The sequence below is a fragment of the Colletotrichum fioriniae genome (assembly GCF_027942845.1).
Source record: "Colletotrichum fioriniae strain IMI 355084 chromosome Unknown scaffold_10, whole genome shotgun sequence".
Taxonomy (NCBI): Eukaryota; Fungi; Ascomycota; class Sordariomycetes; order Glomerellales; family Glomerellaceae; genus Colletotrichum; species Colletotrichum fioriniae.
In genome coordinates this window covers 272,639-294,142 of record NW_027076846.1, presented here as the reverse complement: position 1 = coordinate 294,142, position 21,504 = coordinate 272,639, and the positions used below count along the sequence as shown (strand labels likewise).

General features: G+C 53.1%; 5 protein-coding genes across 5 annotated transcripts; 3 read left to right on the top strand and 2 right to left on the bottom strand.

Moving 5' to 3' along the window:
- Positions 1 to 5,531: 5,531 nt before the first annotated feature.
- N0V96_008131 (uncharacterized protein) lies at positions 5,532 to 6,637 on the top strand (the record flags this gene model as incomplete). The annotated part of the gene is made up of 2 exons (XM_053193811.2): positions 5,532 to 5,904; positions 5,967 to 6,637. 2 exons carry the CDS (start codon positions 5,532 to 5,534, stop codon positions 6,635 to 6,637), a joined length of 1,044 nt encoding a protein of 347 aa, XP_053048756.2.
- A 1,445-nt stretch (positions 6,638 to 8,082) lies between these two features.
- N0V96_008130 (uncharacterized protein) lies at positions 8,083 to 9,619 on the top strand (the record flags this gene model as incomplete). Its single annotated transcript, XM_053193812.2, has 2 exons — positions 8,083 to 8,421; positions 8,492 to 9,619. The coding sequence occupies 2 exons, from the start codon at positions 8,083 to 8,085 to the stop codon at positions 9,617 to 9,619; spliced, it is 1,467 nt and encodes a 488-aa protein (XP_053048757.2).
- A 1,093-nt stretch (positions 9,620 to 10,712) lies between these two features.
- Positions 10,713 to 12,446, top strand: N0V96_008129 (uncharacterized protein; the record flags this gene model as incomplete). Its single annotated transcript, XM_053193813.2, has 1 exon — positions 10,713 to 12,446. The coding sequence occupies one exon, from the start codon at positions 10,713 to 10,715 to the stop codon at positions 12,444 to 12,446; it is 1,734 nt and encodes a 577-aa protein (XP_053048758.2).
- A 593-nt stretch (positions 12,447 to 13,039) lies between these two features.
- Positions 13,040 to 13,751, bottom strand: N0V96_008128 (uncharacterized protein; the record flags this gene model as incomplete). Its single annotated transcript, XM_053193814.2, has 3 exons — positions 13,040 to 13,075; positions 13,149 to 13,519; positions 13,655 to 13,751. 3 exons carry the CDS (start codon positions 13,749 to 13,751, stop codon positions 13,040 to 13,042), a joined length of 504 nt encoding a protein of 167 aa, XP_053048759.2.
- A 3,951-nt stretch (positions 13,752 to 17,702) lies between these two features.
- Positions 17,703 to 18,439, bottom strand: N0V96_008127 (uncharacterized protein; the record flags this gene model as incomplete). The annotated part of the gene is made up of 3 exons (XM_053193815.2): positions 17,703 to 18,130; positions 18,189 to 18,256; positions 18,309 to 18,439. The coding sequence occupies 3 exons, from the start codon at positions 18,437 to 18,439 to the stop codon at positions 17,703 to 17,705; spliced, it is 627 nt and encodes a 208-aa protein (XP_053048760.2).
- Between the last annotated feature and the right edge of the window lie 3,065 nt (positions 18,440 to 21,504).

The following is a 21,504-nucleotide window of genomic DNA, read 5'->3' as shown; positions in this document are numbered from 1 at the left end:
CCCCTGTCATGATCGGGTCTCTCGGTGCATAGTGGCTTGGCAATGCGACCGCCGGACTCTGTTGGATAGGAACTTGAGAACAGTTGAGTGAGAAAAGGAGAGAGTGCTTCCCATGATGCAGCTGCTGACAGACCGGTCAGAAGAAGACCCCTGCTCACTAAATTGCGCCCCGTGGAAGCGCATGTTCTCAAGGCCCGTCGCGAGTCGTTCAGGTTGCGTTTTTCTGTTCTATTGCTGCAGACCTATGCAGAGTCCGCTTCATCGTCATCCGCAGTCTATGTCCAAATTGTCTAGACACCCTACATAAAAGTTACAGAGTGCGAGAATAAAATGGCCGGTGCTCGGAGACGGAGGCTGAAACAAGCATAGTGCACAGCGCCACGATTCACGGCGTGACAAAAGGGACGAACTCGATTCTGCCGTGGAGGTTGAGCGAGGTCTGCTGATAGAGTTCGATTTTTGGGACTGTCTTGAGTCTTGACAGGCCCAGTGACTGGGGGGGGGGGGGGTTGCTTAATCAATCTGGTCTTGGAGAGTCTTGGAGAGACACAAGGCCGGTAGAATAGGAACCATGATACTGGGACCAACCCAGTCCTCCATGAGAAGTCTCCGACGCCGCCGCAACCCGTATCCTACAGGGTACGTGGGATCCCAATATTTTGTCTTTTCCATCTTTAGAGGGGGCAAGATTCTTGGGTCTTGGCTGTAAAAAGCTAGAGGACCCCAGAAGACCCAGCAGACTAGGAATACCCCAGCCTGCCGGAACCCCGCGTCGTGTCGTACGTCGGTCGCATCGCGGCATCGCTTTGTTGGTTCTGTTCTCTCTCCCATCACTGTCCGCGATCACTCAACCGCTGATTAGAGCCATTCTGAAGTAGGTAACAGTCGGGCGCAAGGGAGGCAAACAGGAGAGAAGATGGAGGTTTGTCCTGACCCGGCGCGGCATCTCATCTTGCCCACCTCCCGAGCAGCCTGACCGCTTGACTGACCGCCGAGTACATTGCCGATGCAAGTCGCTGAGCTCAGGTTCATGATCGACGGCTAGAAGTTCAACCAACGGAAGAGGCTTTTTTTCTACTCTGTATGTACTTTTGTCAATTGTGCAGGTAAATCAGCCGACATTTCTACATCGCCCACACCATAACGCTCGTCAGCCTGCAGCTCCATCCAGTGACAGGTCCCTGTTTTTTGTTCTTCCAGACCACCTTGAACATTGAAGCAAATACTCCCCAGCTGCGATGCGACGCTGAAGGTGCACGATGATATCTGGGGAGATGACGCTCGTCGCCCTGGAGCGGGCCCGGGGTGGGACACCCTAGACAGCACTCTCACTATCTTCGGAATGACTGATTTTCTCTGACTGAGACATGGAGCAATCCGTGAGCTGACGAGACATGGTTCTCACACGGGACGGCCTTGACGTCAGCCGGAAAGTGGTAGCGATGTTCCCTGCTCTTCGTCGCGATGCATGGCCACGTCAGGCGGCGCATCGTCAAAGGTCTGGTCTCGTAAGAGTTTTTGATGTTTTTTTTTTTTTGGCCCAACTGAACTGCTAAAGTCCCATTGGCGAAAACGGAGGTACGGATGCGCTCGCTGGGAACGGCGTCGCCCTGCTAGACCGCTTGGCCAACGCCGTCGCATCGTATTCAGGAAACGGAACCCAAGACTCACAGAGAGTGGCACTCGGAATACGGAGGACTAACGACGCCCGAGATCGACGGCCGGGGAGCCAACTTTGTGTGAGGGGAACTCCTCTCGTCTCCATCTTCCAAGACGCTTCTCATGGCGGACAACTCCAAAGGGGGCCCAATTCTTTGTGGCGTCCCGTCGGAATACAACTTTCTAACATCCTTTTTCGCAGCCTCGTCTTTCTCTCGTCCTCATGTTTCCGCCAGATGCCCCGATGGGACGCCAAGACCGTCGTACCTGAAGCATGGGCGATGGAAGGTTTCAAGATCCGCAACAGCATTGCTTTGCCAAGACGTCGTCTCCTCTGCCCTGCGACTTGCGAGTGACAGCAGTCAAACACGGAGTGACGAACCCTCCTTTACGAGTCAAGCGCCGAAGCTGACGCTGCCGAAATTGAACAATTGTACTGGACGCGCGTGGTGTTGCTAATTGAACCGGCTGATGAATTGCGACCCTTGTCAAAAATGAAATGGCAAAGATTCGACGGTTTTTGCCCAATGTCTTTGGAAGAAACCGTCCCGACTCCCACCTGAGCTACTGCGTACGCGACAGCACCTGAAGGTACGGAGCCCAATCCGAACCGCGTGATCGGGTGCCTCCTCTTTTCAATCAGCACCATCAGAAGCGAGGCGATTGCGAATAGGCTACCAAGTCGCCGGGTGTGATCAAAAGCTTCCTTTGCAGAGGAGTTGCAGGAAGCCAACGCAGGATCAGAGTAGCTCGATATCTGTTCCCCGGGATCAAGTAGTGTTTTTCTCTAGTGTGTGTAAAGAGAAGGCTGGAACACATCCATTGGCGATAGTCAGCAACCGCGGCAGATTGTTCTCGCGGGATGAGAGATCACCGGGCAAGCCGGCAGGTAAGTGCTTGCGTGCTTTAGGATCTGGACCCTCCGCTTCCACGGCGCCGGTGCGGACACCCCAGCCGGCTCTTCGCAAGAGAATACCAATCGCCTCCCGCTGCATTAGACCGGCAGGTATACGCGGGGTTGGCTTCTCTGGCTCTCCGAGTAAGGACCTGAAGGGGTCCCTCCTGGTAGCATGACAATTGGTTGTGCTTAAGCTCCTCATACTTTCCTCCTCTGGGGAAGACATCACCTGGAGCGCTTGCGGTCTACGCGCGAGCTAGCTCGTAGCGTCGTCTACGCCCTTGTTTTCCACCAATCCCTACGTCGTGATTGCAACGTGGGTGGCTGTCATTCTCCCTTGCCTCCCGCCAGCCATGTTGACCCCATCACGCCATTATAAGGGGTGGTACTAGATGCAGCTTGGCCAGGCAGGGGAGGATAAGGGGAGGGGCAACGCGGGGTCTGCCTCTGAAGGGCTCCCAAGATTGTCCTAAATATTGTTTGGGATAGTCCTGAGCAGGAAGTGATGTCCCATGACCAACCTCTCTGGAAAGGTTGATTGTATCTCCAGAGACCGTTGAATCGATGGAAGGAAACAATGGTCTACAGACTATGGATCAATATGGTCTAGGAGGGTCTAGATCTCCCAGACGGAGGTTTGATGCTCGAGCGAGTGGGAAGGATTCGATAGACCATCAAGTTCGTAACTATCACGGATCGCGATGGTCAGTTGTCATTGTAAGTAGGCGTTGCTATCAAGATGGCTGGCTTTTCGATAGAGATTGTTCCACGAGGCGTCGCTTCATGATGCCATGAGGCTGGAAATCGTATCGATGAAGCCGGTGACCTATGTGGATCCTTGCGCTTTCCTAATTCCCAGCTACTCCTGCTTATCTTGAACATGCTCGCTTTCATAGAAAGAGGTTCGGAAGCTTTTTTGAGTTAATTCCGCCATTGGACTTCATCCACGTACGAAGCTTGGAAGAAGCGGCGCAGAGTCAGTGCCCAGATCATCTCGCTACTTCGTCTAGATGGCCTCCTACTGGCGATGGCTGATCGCGTGTATCCTGAGCTTCTAGACATAGAAAGCGTATTTCTGAGTGTTGGCAGATGATCAATTGAAGCGATAGGGGCACCTAGGTAGTCCTGCTATTGTGAGCCTGTGGTGGTTCATCATCAAAACGACATTCCTTTGTCCTCGTTTCCTCCTGCCAAGACCTTCGAGCTATGTTGACCCAGCTGAAAGAAATGAGACATGTCTGGTGCCTTCCCAAGGTTTGTTGCTGCGGCTGAGAAGTAACTCTAGACAAAATCCCGAGACATTTGATTTAGCCCGAAGGACAGGCTTTCTCGATTCAACTTTCACGCTGCGCCTGCCCGCTGTCAAAAAGCTGCTGATCTCTGCGAAAGGCCGTCTTGGCCCTGCAATCGACCAGATGTCGTGCTTCCCGTCGTTTACTTCGTGACCGCCGCTCGAATTTGGTAGAGGTCCATTTGGTGGTAACTGACATGCAGCAATGGTGAGTTGGGCCTCGTCAAGTCCACCTTTTCTATAGTCTTGAGAGATGTCCTTCCGCATGCGTCGGATTGCGCAGGAGCGCGAAGATGTCTCGTGGCGCCGCGGCCGCATTCATCGTGGTGTTTTCCTGTCCCTCATCGGCCGCACCCAACGGCCAAGACCATCCGTTCGACGTCTCGCCGCCAAGCGGTTGCCATGCGTGCCATGGAAATGCTCCCTCCATCGGCTGAAAGACTCCGTCGAAGGGTTCATTGCGATGTAAGCCTTCCGGAGCATCGGTCCCCGTTCCCGCGACCGATGCCACTTGATAGGAGCCTTGCAGCCATATGTGCTTTGATAAAGACCTCCTTCCTCCCTAGGCAATCAACCGGTCAGCGTGCCCTTGAAGTCTTCAATCCGCGACGACTTTGCTGTTTGCCGCGTGGTCCTTGGCGGCACTGGGCAGCATTGGATGCAGGGCGAGCCAAGGGGTCTTGTTTTCCTCCAGTCTCCTTCTCAGACTCCATCTGATTCCTCTCCTCCCGGGAGTCCGCCGTCAAACGGAAATCCCGCCGCTCGATCGAGAACGCGGTCGACATTCCTCCGAGCGCACAGCTATTGCAGCTTGCTTCCCGTCTGCAGGTGTAGATTGCTTCGAATGGTGAAGAGGGGGGAAAGCAAGCCTGCAAGTCTTTAATGCAACGGCCTGGCTAAAACGACGTGCATGGTCGCATTCTCCGAGAGGGAGGGAGGCTTACAATTCCGAATCGTCCACATATTTGTCGAGTGGCCTATCGAAGAAGACCGCCAAGGAATTAATCGAATTCCTCCAGAATTCCCCTGGAATTCGAGAATTTAGCCAATGTCCCATGCGGTCGGTATAAGATCTTCCCTGGGTTCAGGCACGAAAGGGAGACCAGGAACCGGAAAGGATTGTTTTCTCCCAGTCTCAAGTCGCGTGCGGTGTCTCTCTTTTTTAGGAACAAGCACCAGCACCGGAAGCAGGTTTTCTCGATGACCTGATTTCTGTTGTCTCCTGGGCTGTTTGTTATTGCTCATCCGGTCGTCGTCGGTCTGATCGTGGCAAGGCGAAAAGAAGAAACAGACGTTTACGAGAGGAATTGAAGAGAATCGAGGAGAATACGAAGGCAGAAGAGGAGGAAACCTGCACCTGATGCAGCACCTGCCTTGGCTGTCTTCGGATCCCCAATAGCGATCCAGCTGGGCGCCCTGCAGCGGCATCTACGGCAAGCACAGCCCCCGGGGGCCTCCACGTCAGCGAACTGGGTCACCCCGCCGCACCCGGACGGGCCCTAAGCTACAAAAATGGCCCGAGGACGACCCTTCCCCCGCGCCGTCCCGCCGTCAGCCTCAGCATTGACATCAACACACACCTCAACTTGGACCTCGACCTTGACCTCAACATCGAGATCACCGAGACGACTGTCCTTTCTGATCTTCAATCTCCTCGCCCTCACAGCATTCATCCAGCCCGTCATGTCTCAAGGCTGGGTCAACGCCGTCTACTACCCCAATTGGCGGGTCTACAAGGGCCAGACACCCGCCTCGATGCCCGTCAATGCCGTCACTCACGTCATGTACGCCTTTATCAAAGTCAACACGGACGGGTCACTAAAGCTCATTGACGACTGGGCCGATACCCAGATCCCAGTCGACGGGACAAAGGGCTGTCTCTCGGCCACGGCCAAGCTCAAGGCCTCGAAGCCGAGCATCCGCACCCTCGTGTCCGTTGGCGGTGGCACGGGCAGCGCTGAGTTCCCGGCCCTGGCCGCCAATCCTACAGCCCGCGCTCGTTTTGCCAAGGAGATCAAGGCCTTTTGCGATAAGTGGCAGCTCAATGGCGTTGATAGTAAGTCTCCCCTTCTCCCCTCGTATAATCACTTGCTGTCTGGCTCTGACACTTTGTCCAAGTTGACTGGGAACACCCAAGCGACGCCAAGCAGGGCAAAGACTACATCAGCCTCCTCAGCGATGTCCGCCAACAGATGCCAGCGGGGAAGTACCTCATAACATCAGCCCTGCCGCCGGGCCAATGGGTGCTCAAGAACATCGACCTCCGGCGAGCCGCCTCTCTCCTCGACTACCTGAACCTGATGTGCTACGACCTCACGGGACCCTGGACCGACGTCTCGGGCAACCACGCGCAGCTGCTAGCCTCCAAGACGCTGGTGAGCAACAACCCGAACCTCAAGATCGCCTGCGCCGACGGCATCACCTACGTCACGAGCAACGGGTTCCCGAGCCGGAAAGTTCTGCTCGGGATCCCGGCGTATGCCCGCACCTTTCCTAACGCGAAAGGGCCGGGCGGGTCCACAAAGGGGTCGGCAGAGGTTGATTACTGCGACATGTCGAATGATAGTGTTGATAAGGCGGCTGTGGATACGACTGCTGCTGCTGCCACTTATGTCGATCCCACGTATGGGTTCATGACCTTTGATGTGCCGAGATCGGTGGCCATCAAGGCTCAGTATGCCAAGAGCAAGGCTCTTGGTGGGTTATTCTACTGGACAGGAGTAGGAGACCGGAAGGGGAGGCAGAGTCTGGTTCAGGCTGGTTTTAATGAACTGAATGGCATCAAATGAGCCTGACTAATGGGGTGGTTATTTGAAAAAACCCTCGGTGTACTTATCCATGGATTCAGGTACATATGCTGGCTGTGCATGCGGCATGTAAAGCCAGCTGGGTTCAAAAGGCTTGCCTACCGAGATAGCGGTAGCCATGAATACGAATTATGAACATAACATATTGAAGCGCGGGAGTACTATCCAAATGCATTGACGGTGAAATCTTGCCGAAATAATTATTTCAGTCGAGTACATTACTTCTTCGCAAACGATCATGAGAAGGGAGCCTACGCCAACTTGCTTCGAAACCATGGATGGTCTTTCGAGTCCTTGATGTCACACAAGGATCTGTCGTGAGACATGAGCCCAGTACGACAGAATTTTATAACGATTCACATATATAGCATAAGCGCTCGTGAGACAACAAAATCTAGGAATTGAGCATGAATTTAAGCTTGATATAAGGATTTCCCAAGGACTCATAGTGGGACTGTCCGGCAAGCGCCCACGAGTGCCCCACCCGGTCGGTACTGGAGGGGGCCGGGAAGCCCCACTCGGTAGCCGGCAGCGCTCCCATCCAATGACCAGGCCGTGGTGCAGGGGCCAACAAGCGCGGACCTCTTCTTATTTCTCCTGAGTCCCTTTTCTCTTGCTGCGTGTAAGGTATGTCTTCTTCCCCCTTGCACACACACAAATTCATAGCTCAACAGCTCCTTTTTCGTCTCATCTTCCCGCCACGATCCCCGCGCCATCCCTTCAGGATCTGCCGCCCTGCTACACGAGCCGTTTCACGCGCCGGGCCATCCCAGCCAACCGGAGGTTCAATTCTCCTAGCTACATTTGAACTTGGCATTTTGGCAGCTACTTCGCCATGTGCTGCATACCACAGAAGCTCTCGAGTCCCCAATCTCCACCGATTTATCCGTTGAACGAGTGTTCGGACGGCACTCTGTCAGCCTGTCACCAAAAAGAATGATGCGCAGCAGGGAGGGGGGCTTAGCCGAGAAAGCTTCCCATGTCTCTCCTCGGGCCCAGGCCGCCAAACGAAACCTCGCTGCAAGATAGGAATCTCGTGAAACCATGTTCAGACCCTAGCGCACGCGCTTCTTGGGGGAAAGCAAGAAGGGACAAGATTGCATGGGACCGATGATGGCTTTTGGCGTCAATGGGATGGATGGCGCTTGGATGCTCAATGACGGATGATGGATGACGGATGACAGGCGACAGATGGGCTGGTCTTCAATGATGGGCCGAGTATAAGGGTCCATCTGCTGCCCTGTTCTCTCATGTGAAGTATTCGCCTCCGATATTGCTGCATCGACTTTGGTGTTATCGTGGTTTCTTTCCGTGTCTTTCCTCTTTCTATTTCCATTCGTTTCATCGTCCACACACCCTGCTGTGCAGGCTTTCATTCTTTTCCCATACGCTCATTTACTCCAGTTTGTCTCTTCCCAATTATCACCATGATTCCTCAAACGGCAACCTTTCTGGCTTACGCCACGCTTCTCGTATCTGCCAGCCCTCTCGCCCTCCAGCGCAGGGCCGTCACAGAGCTCAATGAGGAGGCCACGAAGGAGGCGCATCCCCGCGACGATACCGCCACGCGCGCCTTTTCCGACGTCCAGATCAAGACAGCTGACGGGAAGTGTCTGTTTGTCGACAAGTTGTCCGGAGACTTCCGGGCGAACCTCACCCCGATCCAGGTAGCTGATTGCGGAGCGACGGACGGCCAAGGTTGGGATGTCATCACTGCTGGAAAGCATAATGACCAGCTCAACTCGATGCTCATCGTCAGCACTCTGGTACGTTCTCTCCCTATTACCCCTTAATGCGGGTTCCCAAGATGAAGACAATACTGACTTACGATGATAGACGCAAGCTTGCTTCAACTTTGACCCCCGTCGCGCGGCGGGTAACCAGGTCAACCTCTTCTCCTGCGGCGGACGCGCAGCAGGCGAAGGCCTGGTGACAGACTCTCAGCTCTTCGCCGTAGACAGCGGGGCAGGACCCTCGACCTTTCAGCCCAAGAACGAAAAGGGCAAGTGTTTCGCAGTCAAGGGCAAGGTGGTGGACATTGCGGACTGCAACGCCGACGACAAGGCCCAGTCCTTTGCCTTTGGCGGCAAGCCTGCGGTAGTCGGCGGAGGAGCCGGCGCAGGAGGTAACGGGACCGGCAATGGAGCGGATAACGGTGCTCAGCAGCCTGCGCCAACCACGACAGCTGCTGCCGTTGTAACGGGGAAGCCTTCCGCCGGATGCGATGATAACGATGAGACCGTTACCATGACGCTAACGACCACGATCAAGCCCGGCCAGGGCAATGCCGGCGGCAACGGCAATGCTCCCATCGCAACCGCCAAACCCGAAGCAACGTCCGCTCCAGCGGCAGCACAGCCCGCCGCCTCCTCGACCCCAGCCGCCGGAAACGGCCAGAAGGGGAACATCCCCGCCGCCAACCCCACCGCGCCTGTCCCAGTCTCCCGCGCCGGCGGCACTCTGAACCCGACCGCCGCGGCCGAGGCCAACGCCTTTGACGATACGGCCACCCGCGCCTTTACAAAGGTGGCCATCCAGGCACCCAACGGGCAATGTCTATCCATTGACCCCACCGCGGGCGACTTCCGTCAGAATCTGATCCCCGTCGCTGTGGCGGCGTGCGACAAGGCTTCGCCCAATCAACAGTTTGACATCATTTCCAAGGGGAAGCACAACGACGGCAAGGACGGGGCGATGCTGATTGTCAGCAGCCTGACCAACGGATGCGTAAGCACTGACGGGCGGCGGGCGGACGGCGACACGGTCACGCTATTCTCGTGTGGAGGACGTGCTGCTGGCGAGGGGCTCACCAATACCGGGCAGCTGGTCAAGGTCTTTGGGGATAGCTTCTTGTGGTCGCCTGTGAACGAGGCGGCCACGTGTGTTGTTCCTGGGAGTCAAGGACGTTTGGTCACGGCTGCTTGCAAGGGGGACAATAGCGAGACGTACAAGATCCTTGCCTAGAAGACAGGTTGTGGGTGTCTAGACAGCTTCTTCTTCTGGTGTGATTTTGGACATTTGGTATACTTCTATTCTTCGTCGTTGACGACTTTCATATTTGGGAATTGGACTATCTGGGCATATTCATGAGGGAAATTGGTCAAGGTGGGGAGTACAGGGAACTAGATGATCATCAGCAATGTAGTAGGCAGAATAGGACATGATTCTTCTGCACAACAAAGTCTGCCAACACCAGTCGGCACTCGGGTTCCGAGATATCAATTATGGCGGCTAGTCAAAAGCTTGACATTACTTTCCAGTATGATGGGTCGAGCCTAGACTCTAGCCTGGGTCATCTAGAGGTGATCATTCCAGCAGGGGAAGCTTGAAGCGGATAATCGGCACCAGCCGAGAGCTTAATCGCTGTCACTCGCTGTATCGTCCAATGGCTGGTGCTCAAAACAATTAGTGGAGTTATCGCCTGTCTTCGTACAATTTACTGACTGCCAAGCGACGTCATTAGGGGGTTCATCGCGACTATCCCTAACCTGCCCTGCTTTGCTTTCTCCTGGAAGATGTGCCGAGGAAGGGGTCACTTCGCCTCGCTTCTCTTCTACCAGCGTCACACAATATCAAACGGTCCCACGTTTCTGCAGCCACCAACATCCCTCAGTTCATCCATCCATTTACGAACACCCGCCCATCCATATTCGTCCAGTCTCACCTTCTAGTCAGCCATCGCAACTCGTCTCGCCCAATTGAGATGCTCGGACTACATCTCACCTATACTGCCAGAGAAAACCACTTTGCTAGATGCGGCTGAAGGACGCCATTTTGCGACACTCGGTACTGATTTGACGATCTAACGCCACGACCAACGCGAAACTTGCCGTATTTCCCTTTCTTGTCTCCTCCGTCCGAGCCAAGCTTTACGCCATTGCGGTTCCTGAACCCCTAGCGCACCAAGCGCCACGCGACGACGAAAAGCTTCGTTTTTTTTGGAATATTAATGTCTTGAGCTACCTACCAACCGGTCGAGCGATCTCTCCCATCTTCTCTTCTTCCCTCGTCACCACATCTGCTCCATCCATCCTCTCTGGGGACGTGTGCGACCGTCATGTCTCCCGACAACAACAACTCCTTCGGCGCACCATTGTCCAAGACCATCAGCGAACCCGACGACAATGCGCGCACCGTCCGATTCCCGTCCTTACAGATCGATACCCGCGACCATGCCGTCTCTCCGACCTCGCCCACGGCTCGCGTTCGTGTCGCCGCTTCTAACGATGTCGGCGCACCTCTGACCCGCGCCTCTACCGACCAGAATATATCCCCGATGCGACGACGCGCAGGCACCTTCAAGCCGGTAGAAGACTATGGAGACTTTGAAATGTCCCGGCCAGGGTGGCAGCCCGGCTCCGAGCCCGGCTTCGATCCCAACAAGTCGGACGGCGGCCACGCTTCCATGCCCACCCTCCGTGCCGACTGCGACATCTCCGTCTTTGACTTCAGTCAGGGCAACATGGTCCAGCACAAGTTTAGGAACGAAGAGTTTGTCGAGTTTTTACGGAAACCCCAGGAGCCGTGGGTCCAGAGCCGCTGGATCAACGTAAACGGCCTCAGCTGGGATGTCATCCAGGCCTGCGGAAAGTACTACAAGCTGCACAAGCTCGCCATCGAAGATATCATGAACACGAGGAACCGCACAAAGGCCGATTGGTACGCCAACCACGCCTTCATCGTCATGACGCTGCAGAAGCTCGTCCTCCTTCTCGACGACGACAGCAGCAGTAGCAGCAGCAGCAGCGACGATGACTCGGACGACGTTGCGAGCGTAAAGACTGCAAAGTCTGGAAAGGGTATGAAGAAGCTGAAGCGCGCCTTTACCATGGGCGGTAAGCCGAGACCAGACCCTGAGACGGGCAGGCAGAGGGCCGGCAGACCGACTATTGTCACGCAAGGTGACGGCAGCGGTTACGGAGCCGGAAAGAGTCAGCTCAACCGCAATATGAGCGAGCTCTCCCAGCTCGAGGAGACGGCCTTTGTCCGCACCCTCCAGCGCTACCACGCTTCGGCCAACGAGGTCCGCACAGAGTACATGGAGCGCCATTCCTCTCTCATGTCGCGCGGCCTCGCCGTCTCCGCCGAGCAGGTCGCCATCTTCCTGACCTCGGACAACACCGTCATCTCTTTCTTCGAGATGTCGGCTGAGGACATTGAGCGCCCCATCACCGTCCGCCTCGGCGATCCCTCCACCATCCTCCGCCAGTCCTGCGACGCCTCCCTCGTCGTCCAAGCCATCATCGACGCCATTATCGACCTCGCCATCCCCCTAACGGCCGTCTACAGCGACGTCATCGGTGACCTCGAGCTCGACGTCCTCACGAGCCCGAGCATCAAGCAGACCCGCAGTCTCTACATCTGCGTCAGCGAGATCAACAAGATGCTCACCTTTCTCAACCCCATCGACAACCTCGTCAACGTCCTGCGCGATCACCGCACCGAGCTGTCGCAGGACGAGGCAGCGCGCCAGCTGCGCAACCCAGCCAGCGGTGTCATCGTCACGCCGCTCACGCACACGTATCTCGGTGATGTGCTCGATCACTGCGTTATCATCACCGAGTCCATGCAGCAGATCAAGCGCTCAGCCGACAACCTGATTGACCTCATCTTCAACACCATCTCGGCGAACCAGAACGAAAGCATGAAGCAGCTGACCATTATTACCATTATCTTTCTACCCCTGACCTTCTTGACTGGGTACTTTGGACAAAACTTTGAAAGTTTTCCAGACATCCAGAACCCTATGGGCATTCAATTCTTGTACGTTGAGACCACCATCCTACCCTGAAGACGCCCACTCTTCCGCAACGTAAATCGTACTAACCGCGGGAAATAGCTGGGTCATTGCTTGCCCTGTGGTCTTTTGTACAATCATCATTATGATGCGCTCCTGGATCTGGGCCTGGCTCGAGTCGTTTTGGCAAAAGAGGAAAATCAGCGCCGAGAGGAAGAAGCAGAGCAAGAAGAGGGCGCGAAGGGCCAAGAGGAGGGCCAAGAGGGATTAGGAACCCCGCCCCGGCCGCCGCTTTCCTTCCAGGTCCATGCCTTGGATGTAACTATCGGTTTCCTGTCATGCTTGTGTGTTGTGATACCCCCTTATTTTCTTTATTAGACCCCATCTAGATCTCTGTGTACCACTGTCAATACTAGAGATACAATCGAGCGAACTACTGAGCGTCGCTATGCCAATCTGAGATTTTTTCACACACGAGAAGCGAAAGTGCGCAGGGGTTTGAGTGGTTTACTTTGATTTCTTTCTTGGGCTCACATGAGATCAATAGGCAGGCAATGGGCCATGAGACATCTCTTTTCGACTTTACAAGTCTAACCAGCTTCGAGTCGTGTATCCCACGTTCATCCGATCAAACCAGCATTCCCCCTTCATGCGACAGGTCCACCAGCCCCAGGGAGACCGCACTACAAAAACAGAAACTGCATCAGCAAAACTATTCTCCGCATCCAACGAAAGGGATTAATGGGGGAAACTCACGTAGTAAACAACCAAACTACCGCCATCAAAAATCGTCTCCAACGAGACCGTCTCACCCTCCTTGGGCTCAACAGTCACATCGCTCCTCGTGTTCCACGCAATCTGCGCCACGGACGCCGGCTGCCCGACACCGGGCGTGACGGTCGCGTTAGCCCACGCGCCCGGGTCGCCCGCCGTCGCGGCGGCGAAGACCTCGACGCCGACCTGTTGGGGCGGGTACGGGCTACCGTAGCCGACGGCGCCGGCGACTTTGATGACGAGGGAGCCGGAGAAGGGGGAGGCGATGGAGAAGTCTGTGATGTTGGCGGAGGGGGAGGAGCTGCTTTGGGCGCCGTCGAGGACGACTTCCAGGGGGGTTGTGGCGTCGCAGCCTGTGGTTGGGTGGGTTAGTGAGTGGTGGAATGGGACGGGATGGGATGGAGTTGAGGTCATCCCAACTCTCACCCGCGACCTCATCCTAGAGGTTGGAGTTCGGATGAAAGTATGGGGGGGGATGTGCTACTTACGAGAGTAGTCTGCGCGGACGCCCCATGAGCCCTGCGCCACGGCAGCGTGGGCACCGCCGGCGGCGAGAAGAGAGGTCAGAAGAATAGAGGCGTACATGTTGTTATGAGAATCGTGGATATGTATGTCCGTTGATAGTCAGGTTTTCCTCAAATCCACTTGGATGCAACAGACGGGATCAATCTTCTTTTTGTACCCGTCCATTCGGGAGTTCATCCCACCGTCTCGGTACCTTCGGGGGGGTGACGATCATGGGTTTATAAAAAGACTGAAAGCCCTACGATGCTCTGCCAAGCAAACCAAATCTAAAGAGGTTTCATTAAGTATGAACTCTATATGCAGGGCGCTGTGGACGGTTCAGTGGGACCAAGGAATTGGTCATCCGTCGTTTGGCGTTGCCCCCTCGTATGCAATTTATATTAAGTTGGTCTGCTCACAGCAAACGAGTCAGTGGGTATAAGTGTTGGTCATACCCGTCCAAAAGGGGAGGGAAAGGAGTAAAGTATCGCTCCTTTTTCTACTATTATTCAAAAGGAGAAATAAGTTCGCGACGTGAGTACTGAAGTCGAGTTGTCAACACTTTTTTTAGTGTGTGTTTTGTCAAATTTGGTTGTTTCTGTTGGTGGCGGCCACGGGGGAAGTGGTGTTCGACTGCCCACTCTTTGATTCTACGAAAGTTATAATTCCCTTTAGTCTAATTTTGAAATTTGTCTCTTGAGAGCAAATAATTCAACTGATTAAATGCGTTGTAAACTGGATTGAAATTTGTCTAGCTGGGCAATTGTCTGGGTTAACATTTGAACCCTCAGGTTCTCATGGACTAAAAGTCTGTGTAGCACATTTACATGCAGTTGAAGCGGGGTTTTTTTTTCCTTCTTCTTTTTTTTCTTCTTAAATTTGCAGCGCCGTAGGGATCCGTGTGCGAAAAAAAAGGCGAGGAATTCTCAACAATTTGACCTTATATGCCTCTCTCAGACCTTCATAGCCGGCCCGGCTATTCCCAAGTATCGTTCGTGTCTTATGATCACCGAAAGTCAGAAATCAAGATTTGATCTGAGCCTTCAAACCGAAGTTGACGGGCTGCGAGGTAGTCCTGTTGAAGTGAACGGCCCATAACGACGATTGATATCTACTTTTCCTATCAAGGAACCCGTCGGATATAACAGCGCTGGCAAATCGGAGCTTTTCTATACTCAGTCTTCGTTATTAGATGGGTAGACAAGAACGCGTTGCGTAGAAAGGTTTGCTAGGCTCTTCGAAGATGCTGTTACAAGCACAGTAGCCTTTCATGATAGAGATGCTGAAGCCGAAGGTAAGATGCCTCAGGACCATGCCTATCGGACCTGGTGTATTTGGTAACTAATTGCCTGATAGGAAAGCGTAGCTTTGAGTTGAGGTGATCGTTGCACTCCGTATGTTCGGCCTATACTTTAGGCTAAGTGAAGCTTGCACGGGCACGGCGGCGGTGATTTATTATCACGGCCTCGGTCGGCAAAGGTCTGGTCAACAAGTGTCACTGTTGTTGACATCGGCTATGTAATCAAACAAAATACCGGACTGGCTCAATGTAGAATAGTTGCTGGTGGTAATGGAAATCATATACAATCTGCACGTTATATATAGAGCCAAGTGCCTCATTCAAATTCCAAAACATCTACATCACCAACAACACCTTCATACACGCCTCCTACATCACCGGGTTTTCATCATGAAGCAGTTCACCATTGTTGCTCTGAGCCTCCTCCCCATGGCGTTCGCCCTGCCCGCTCAGCAAGATGCTCTGCATCCAGGTAAGAATTCTTGACCCGGCCTGGCTCATCCGTAATGGCATTCACTAAGACGGAGAATCACTAGGTCTCGTCCCACGGGTCGCTATCTGCAAGAATTTCTACCTCTCCAAGAAAGACGGGTCTGGCAACGGCCCATGGACTTGCTGTTGCGCCAACACCCAGTGTACGGTCAGCTGGGGTGTCACTTCAACCGCCAAATTGAATGCCAATCTCGGTGGTGACTGGTCGCCGGTTGATGACAAGTATCACATGTATGTCGCGGCTGGAAGTCGCTGCGATCACTAGATATCAGTTACATCTTCAGAATATGGCATGAGATGCCTCTGGTGTCAGAGCCCTTCTGGATAGAGATTATGTGGGGGTAATAGGGGTCTTAGCAACAAAGGAGCAGCTCAGATATATGTAGAGCGCAGGGTGTACACGTCTAGGGAGGGGCAGATTTCAGTAATTCATCCTTTTGACCCTAACAGCAGGTGACCTCTGTGAGCTTCTTCCCTGTGCCATACACCTATTTACATCTGGTCCTAGTCTATTCCACCTTAATAATTGCCCTTTAAAACATTTGATGATGATAAGTATCAAGAATCGACACCTGAAGAAGAAAAAAAGTAAACCTCTTTCCCTCTCAAAATGCGAAAGCAGCCGTCTTTCTTGTGTAATCCTACGTTCCCATTGCAGAGCTCATACGCGGTTCCTGGCGGCTTGGAAGGAATCTGACTCACCACAATCCCACGGTCTCCCGCGCACATGTCTCATGCCGTCCAGATCTGCGAGACCTTGGTGCCTCTTGAGTTCAGGGCTGAGGCGCTGGCTCTCAGGGGTAAGAATCACGGGGAGGGGGTTTGGAGGGGTTTGGAGAGTCGGGTAAAGAGCTCGGCGAGTGAACATGTTGCTTTAGGACTTTGTCTGCGTCTAATTCTCAGTTTCCTTGGATTCTCCAGAGAAGTTGTGGTTGTGCGTTTGTACCCGCGAAGTTGCCCCTCCCAGGATGTCTTCTACAACTGAAATGGCCCTACATCTTTGCACATAGCATAGGCGGACGATGTAATGTCGATGAAGGAGGCAAACCAGAATGCGCTTCGACCATCATCGAGAACTCGAGTGGAATTTTAGAATCCGGCAAACTCCTGGTGTCCAATTTCATCGCTTCCCAACATCATCCTCCTTTTCCCCATCTGCGATCGAATCCCGGCCAGTATCCTGCCTCTGGTGATGATCACACTCCCGTCTTTCAGCATTCACTTCCCAACTCAAAGCACTAAACTTCCATTTGCCCCAACCGATTCGTAGGTCAAAACTACTATGGAAGCCTCGAACCTGTCGCTCTGGTTGTTCGTCTTGAAGGTTCTTGACAATCTCCCAATCCTCCTCGCTCCCCTTCTCGTCGCATCGACCTGGTGCTGAAGTATCGGAGCTGGATCTCTCCTTGACGGACAACTTTTTCTCTAGTTTGAACAGTCAGTCGGTACGCTTCTCTCGAGAAGATATGTAAATAGTATAGATGAGAATACATGCCTGGCGAGATGCGATACGTGCCTCCCTGCTGTTCCATTTTCATGGTTCTCGTCTTCGCCTTTTGGAGAGAAGTGAAGATAGAGGATGATGAACGTCAGCATAGGCAAGCTTCAGCCCCTCTTCTATGGTCTTGGAACTTCGGTGGCGGAGCACCTCAGCTCAGCCTAGACTTTGCTAGCTGATCGATCGACAACCAAAGACTCTTTGATTGGTTGATGATCATTCGTCAATGAGCCTATTCGGCGCCTCGTCAACTCGTATTCTACATCCTGGTCGGTATCGCTTGGGTGAAGACACACCTATTGCTGATGTTTTATTGACTAATTCTAGCTGTGCATGGATATGTACATACAGTGGTATCTCTACTGGGGTTCCCAGTTACGAAAGAAGATTGAGGCAAATCCCTCCTCATCTAACGAAGCTTCCAGACAGCCGATCTGGGTATCCTAAGCAGAAGTTGCGCATTGCGAAACAACTCTTCTGCCACCCTCTGAATCTATATAATACGTCCCCATGACGTGTTTGAGACTGTACTCTCTCGAGAGTTCCCTCAGCCCGCCTAGATAGCCCTTCATTGCAGCCCTGTATCATGAAGCTGTATGGCAATGTAATAAGAGCAGCTTGCTGTTTAATAACGTCATGAATCCCCGGAGCTGTCGTAGGTAGGTGTGTATGCATCGGAAGTGTCGCTGAGGTGGAAGCTTCGCCTCGTATTGAATGATGATCCTCAGACCCGAAATGGGTTTCATTTTTCCCAACCTTTCTGGCTCATTATTCCATCACTACTTCTTGAGCTTCCTGACACAGGGTCCTTCTGTATCACGACATTGTTTTTGGGTGTCTTTGGCGGGTCCGTCTCCATCGATCTCGCATCGCTGAGGTTGTTGAGGTCGATGTCATTGAAGTCTCCGACGAGATGCGCTATCGAAGACTCCTCGTAGGATACCAGTCGCGGTCGGTCATTGGGGTCCGCTGCCGATCGTGAGGCTTGGCTGGCAGAGTGTGAACCCTTGACTGATCTAGACATCCTAGCTGATCTCGAAGACAGGTGTGTTACTTCGAGGATCTTGGGGAATAGTTTCCTCCAAACTTGACGTGTGCTCGGGAGGCAAGACACGAAGATGCCAACACAAAGCTCAATGTTGGACCAGAGAGAGCTCTGGAACGAGTCGGCTGCGATTGATGTCAGTGCCGTGCATATCTGGTGGCAAGGCCCTTGTTTCGGACTTACCTGTGACGTTGTATGATGTCGCAAAGATGAGAAGAGCCTTGATTCGATAGGCACTAACGGCGGTGAGACTTTGTACCATCAGTCAGTAACATTATCATATAGCTGTTTCGTCGTACTCACAACACTCCTACGCCGAACATCAGCATCACGCCCAGCTTCTTCTTACGTTGCATCCTCAGCGAATAGACTTGAGTTGCAGGAAGTACGAGCATCCAGGCATCCAGAGCCACGTTCAATACGCCATGGCACATGGCGAAGGCGTTCAAGTTGAAGCATTTGCCCTCCATATCTCTCTTCCATCCGTGCCAGAAAAAGTGCAAGGGCTGACAAGAGCCAAAGGTGCCGGCGATGAAAGCGATCCAAAGAAGAAGGTTAAACAGCTGAGTACACCAAAGTACTCGGCGAAAGGTTTCGTCGGGGAAAATTCGAAGGTACAGAAATATGATCGAGGCCTTGATGAAGGCTAGGCAGGTCATGTATAGCATGCCGAATATTATGAATAACTAATCACAGTCAGTGCCTACCCATGATAAATTCAAACAGAGATGCATTGATCATGATGCCTTACCAAAAGAAAATCAGTAATTTGGTCTTCTGATAATACCCAGATGTCTCTCCCTGCACCAGTTTGTTCAGCTATACGAAGGCGTTAGTAGAATTACATCTTAGTCGCAATCCGAGCCTTACCTAGATATGCTGCTGGCAGGAAAGCTGCCAGTACGGCCTTTGAAATTGTCAGAAACATTCGTCAAGAGTAAGAGGGAAGGTGGATTTCTGAGTAGCTTACATAGGCGATGACGATGGTTGTGTCGTCCCACCCCCAAGGCGATAGCTTTAGACACTTGTTCACTATTCGCACAATGATGAAAAAGGTCGGTAGGGCAAATAGAACCGCCCTGAACCACGCCATGACGGTATCCTGCTGGGAAACCGGCACACCACAGGCAGCCAATGAAGAATTTCGCGCCGCTGTAGACATTCGATGAGCATTGATGTCTTCTTCACCAGGGGAACCTCGCTTTGTGACCTACCGAGCATCTCCATGACAGTGCAGTTTGCCTCGACGCATACCTGTACATATCCCGCCAAAACGTTGTCGTTACACATGCATTTTTGATCCGTCAAGGCGCAGGACGAATGGCCGATCTCTTGGAAGATGCATTTGATCTACATTCGTCAGCAAATTCCCTGGCTAAGAAGGGTTGGAGCGAAATATGCCTACAGCGCAGCTGGGGATGCCCTGATACGAGATATCTGACGCGGCGACGAAACTTCCAAGGCCCAGGAAGCAAGCGAGCAGGAAGAAGAGACGGATAGCAGACATCGTGAAAGGAGCGACTTCGGGAGGATAATGATGATGTCCTGCAAGCCTCTAGTACCCAAGCAGGGTCGTCCGCAGTGTGTCGTCGGAATCTGAAGCCGCAAAGGTAGCTCAGGTACTCAAAACTTTGACGAGGGGTCCAGGAAAGCGGTCTTGGCCATGTTGTTGACAAACGTGGGGATATGAGGAGAGTGAAAGATGGCATGGACGAACCATAGTGTAGACGTCTTACCACGGGAAGTTCGCCCTACGGCTGTCATTCCGCCTTTCCAGCAAAGAACTAAATTAGTTCTCAGCTAGGCAGTGCCCAAGGGCTCCCAATTTGAGCAAGTGGCTACCCTCCACTTCGGAAATCAGAGCGTTGCACCAGCTCTCTGTAGCCGGGCAGGCAACGAAAGACTTCCCGGCAGTGGCTCGAGTGGTACGCTGTACGCTGGACCTCGCGTTTTTGGGAGGTGTGTCGACAGTGTCTCAACTAGTTCACTCGGTAAATGCACGTCAGTTCATATTGGTTTGTCCCTTTCACTAGCAGATGCCAGAGAGGGCGCCACGGCTGAGACCATCGTAGGATATCACGGCCCAAGATTGGATGGTCGTGCTCAATGGATGCCGCTAGGGGAAGCCAAGGCTGCTTCCTAGGGCGGAGAGCTCGGACACTCTGGATGGGAGATCGGCGTGGCTAGCATGCAGCCAAAGGCGAGCTAGGCCTAGGCTGTGTGCAGCTTCTCAGGGGCAACTTGACGTTTGCGTCAAGCTAGGAATGTCTGCTCACTTCAGGAATGCCGTTCGCGGTCTTGGTCTAACTTGGCATGTGAATAAAGATGCATTAGGGATATCGTTTTGGTGGGATCGATGCTGTCAGACTGGCAGTACTTCGGCGGTTCATTGGATGGCTCGGACAACAACCGCAGGATTGGGCATGACTTTGGATCTCAAAATCCTACGATGTCACACGAGCTGATCCCACAATGTGATATCTTGTAGTCCGTGTACGACCATGGTCTGGTGTGAACTACGCAGAATACCGATAGAGAACTTAATGTCTTACTGCATGAGCTAAAATTCCCAGATTTCTGGGACAGTATGGTCGTCCCGTTCCACATTCCTGTACAACCTGACCAAGACCTGAGGAAACGTTGTAAAATGCAACTTATTCTGCATGTTGCCGTTACCCAGTCTTGCCGGTGCCTTTCGGCAACGAGAAGACGTGCAAATAAATCGATCCAAAGTGGATGAACACATGGCGTGGCTTATCTAGACAATTAGACCAGCCATTGACTTTCCGTTTCTGGATCAGCATCCGAAAAAAAACACTTAAGCGAGGCAGCCACGCAGCTCCAGATTCCCGGGTTTTCTTGAGCAAGACAAAATCATCATCCCTCCTTAGCCGGCAAACTAGAACCCCCACAAGGCCACAGAATCGTCAAAGGAGTTTTCGCAGGCTAACACTTCGCTTCCACGCATCATTGATACTACAGCGTCCAGGCTCCTTTCCTTTGTTCCACCGACGTAACAAGCGTCAACGTCGCTTAGAAATCGTGCCCTAAAGAGGCGAATAATTCAAGCGGAAAGTCGCCTCCGAAATGCAACTCCGACCGACACTAAATTCATGACCGTTTTCTTCTGTAGTTGTGTCGACTATCTGTATGGATTTACCACGCGAGCTGTGTAGCACCTAAGTGCATTCGGGGTAAAGGCCCGAGAAGCCAGCAGCGAGGTGACTACTAACCTCGAAAGGCAAGCTTGCAGTGTCAAGAGCCTTTCACAAATCTGTGGAGCCACCCATCTATTTTTTTGATTATTATGAGAAATAAATATGACCCGAACAATGGACGCAACGCAGCCTAGTGGTATTAGCTGACTTCTCTCCTCCCGTCCACGGTCCGGCCATTGAACGGGCCTGTGTCCGACCCGAAAGTGGGTCCTTCGGGGCCGATGTCTCGAGAGACTGCCAGTCGGATGAAGCGAGCCGCCGGAAAATGGTATCTTCAACGG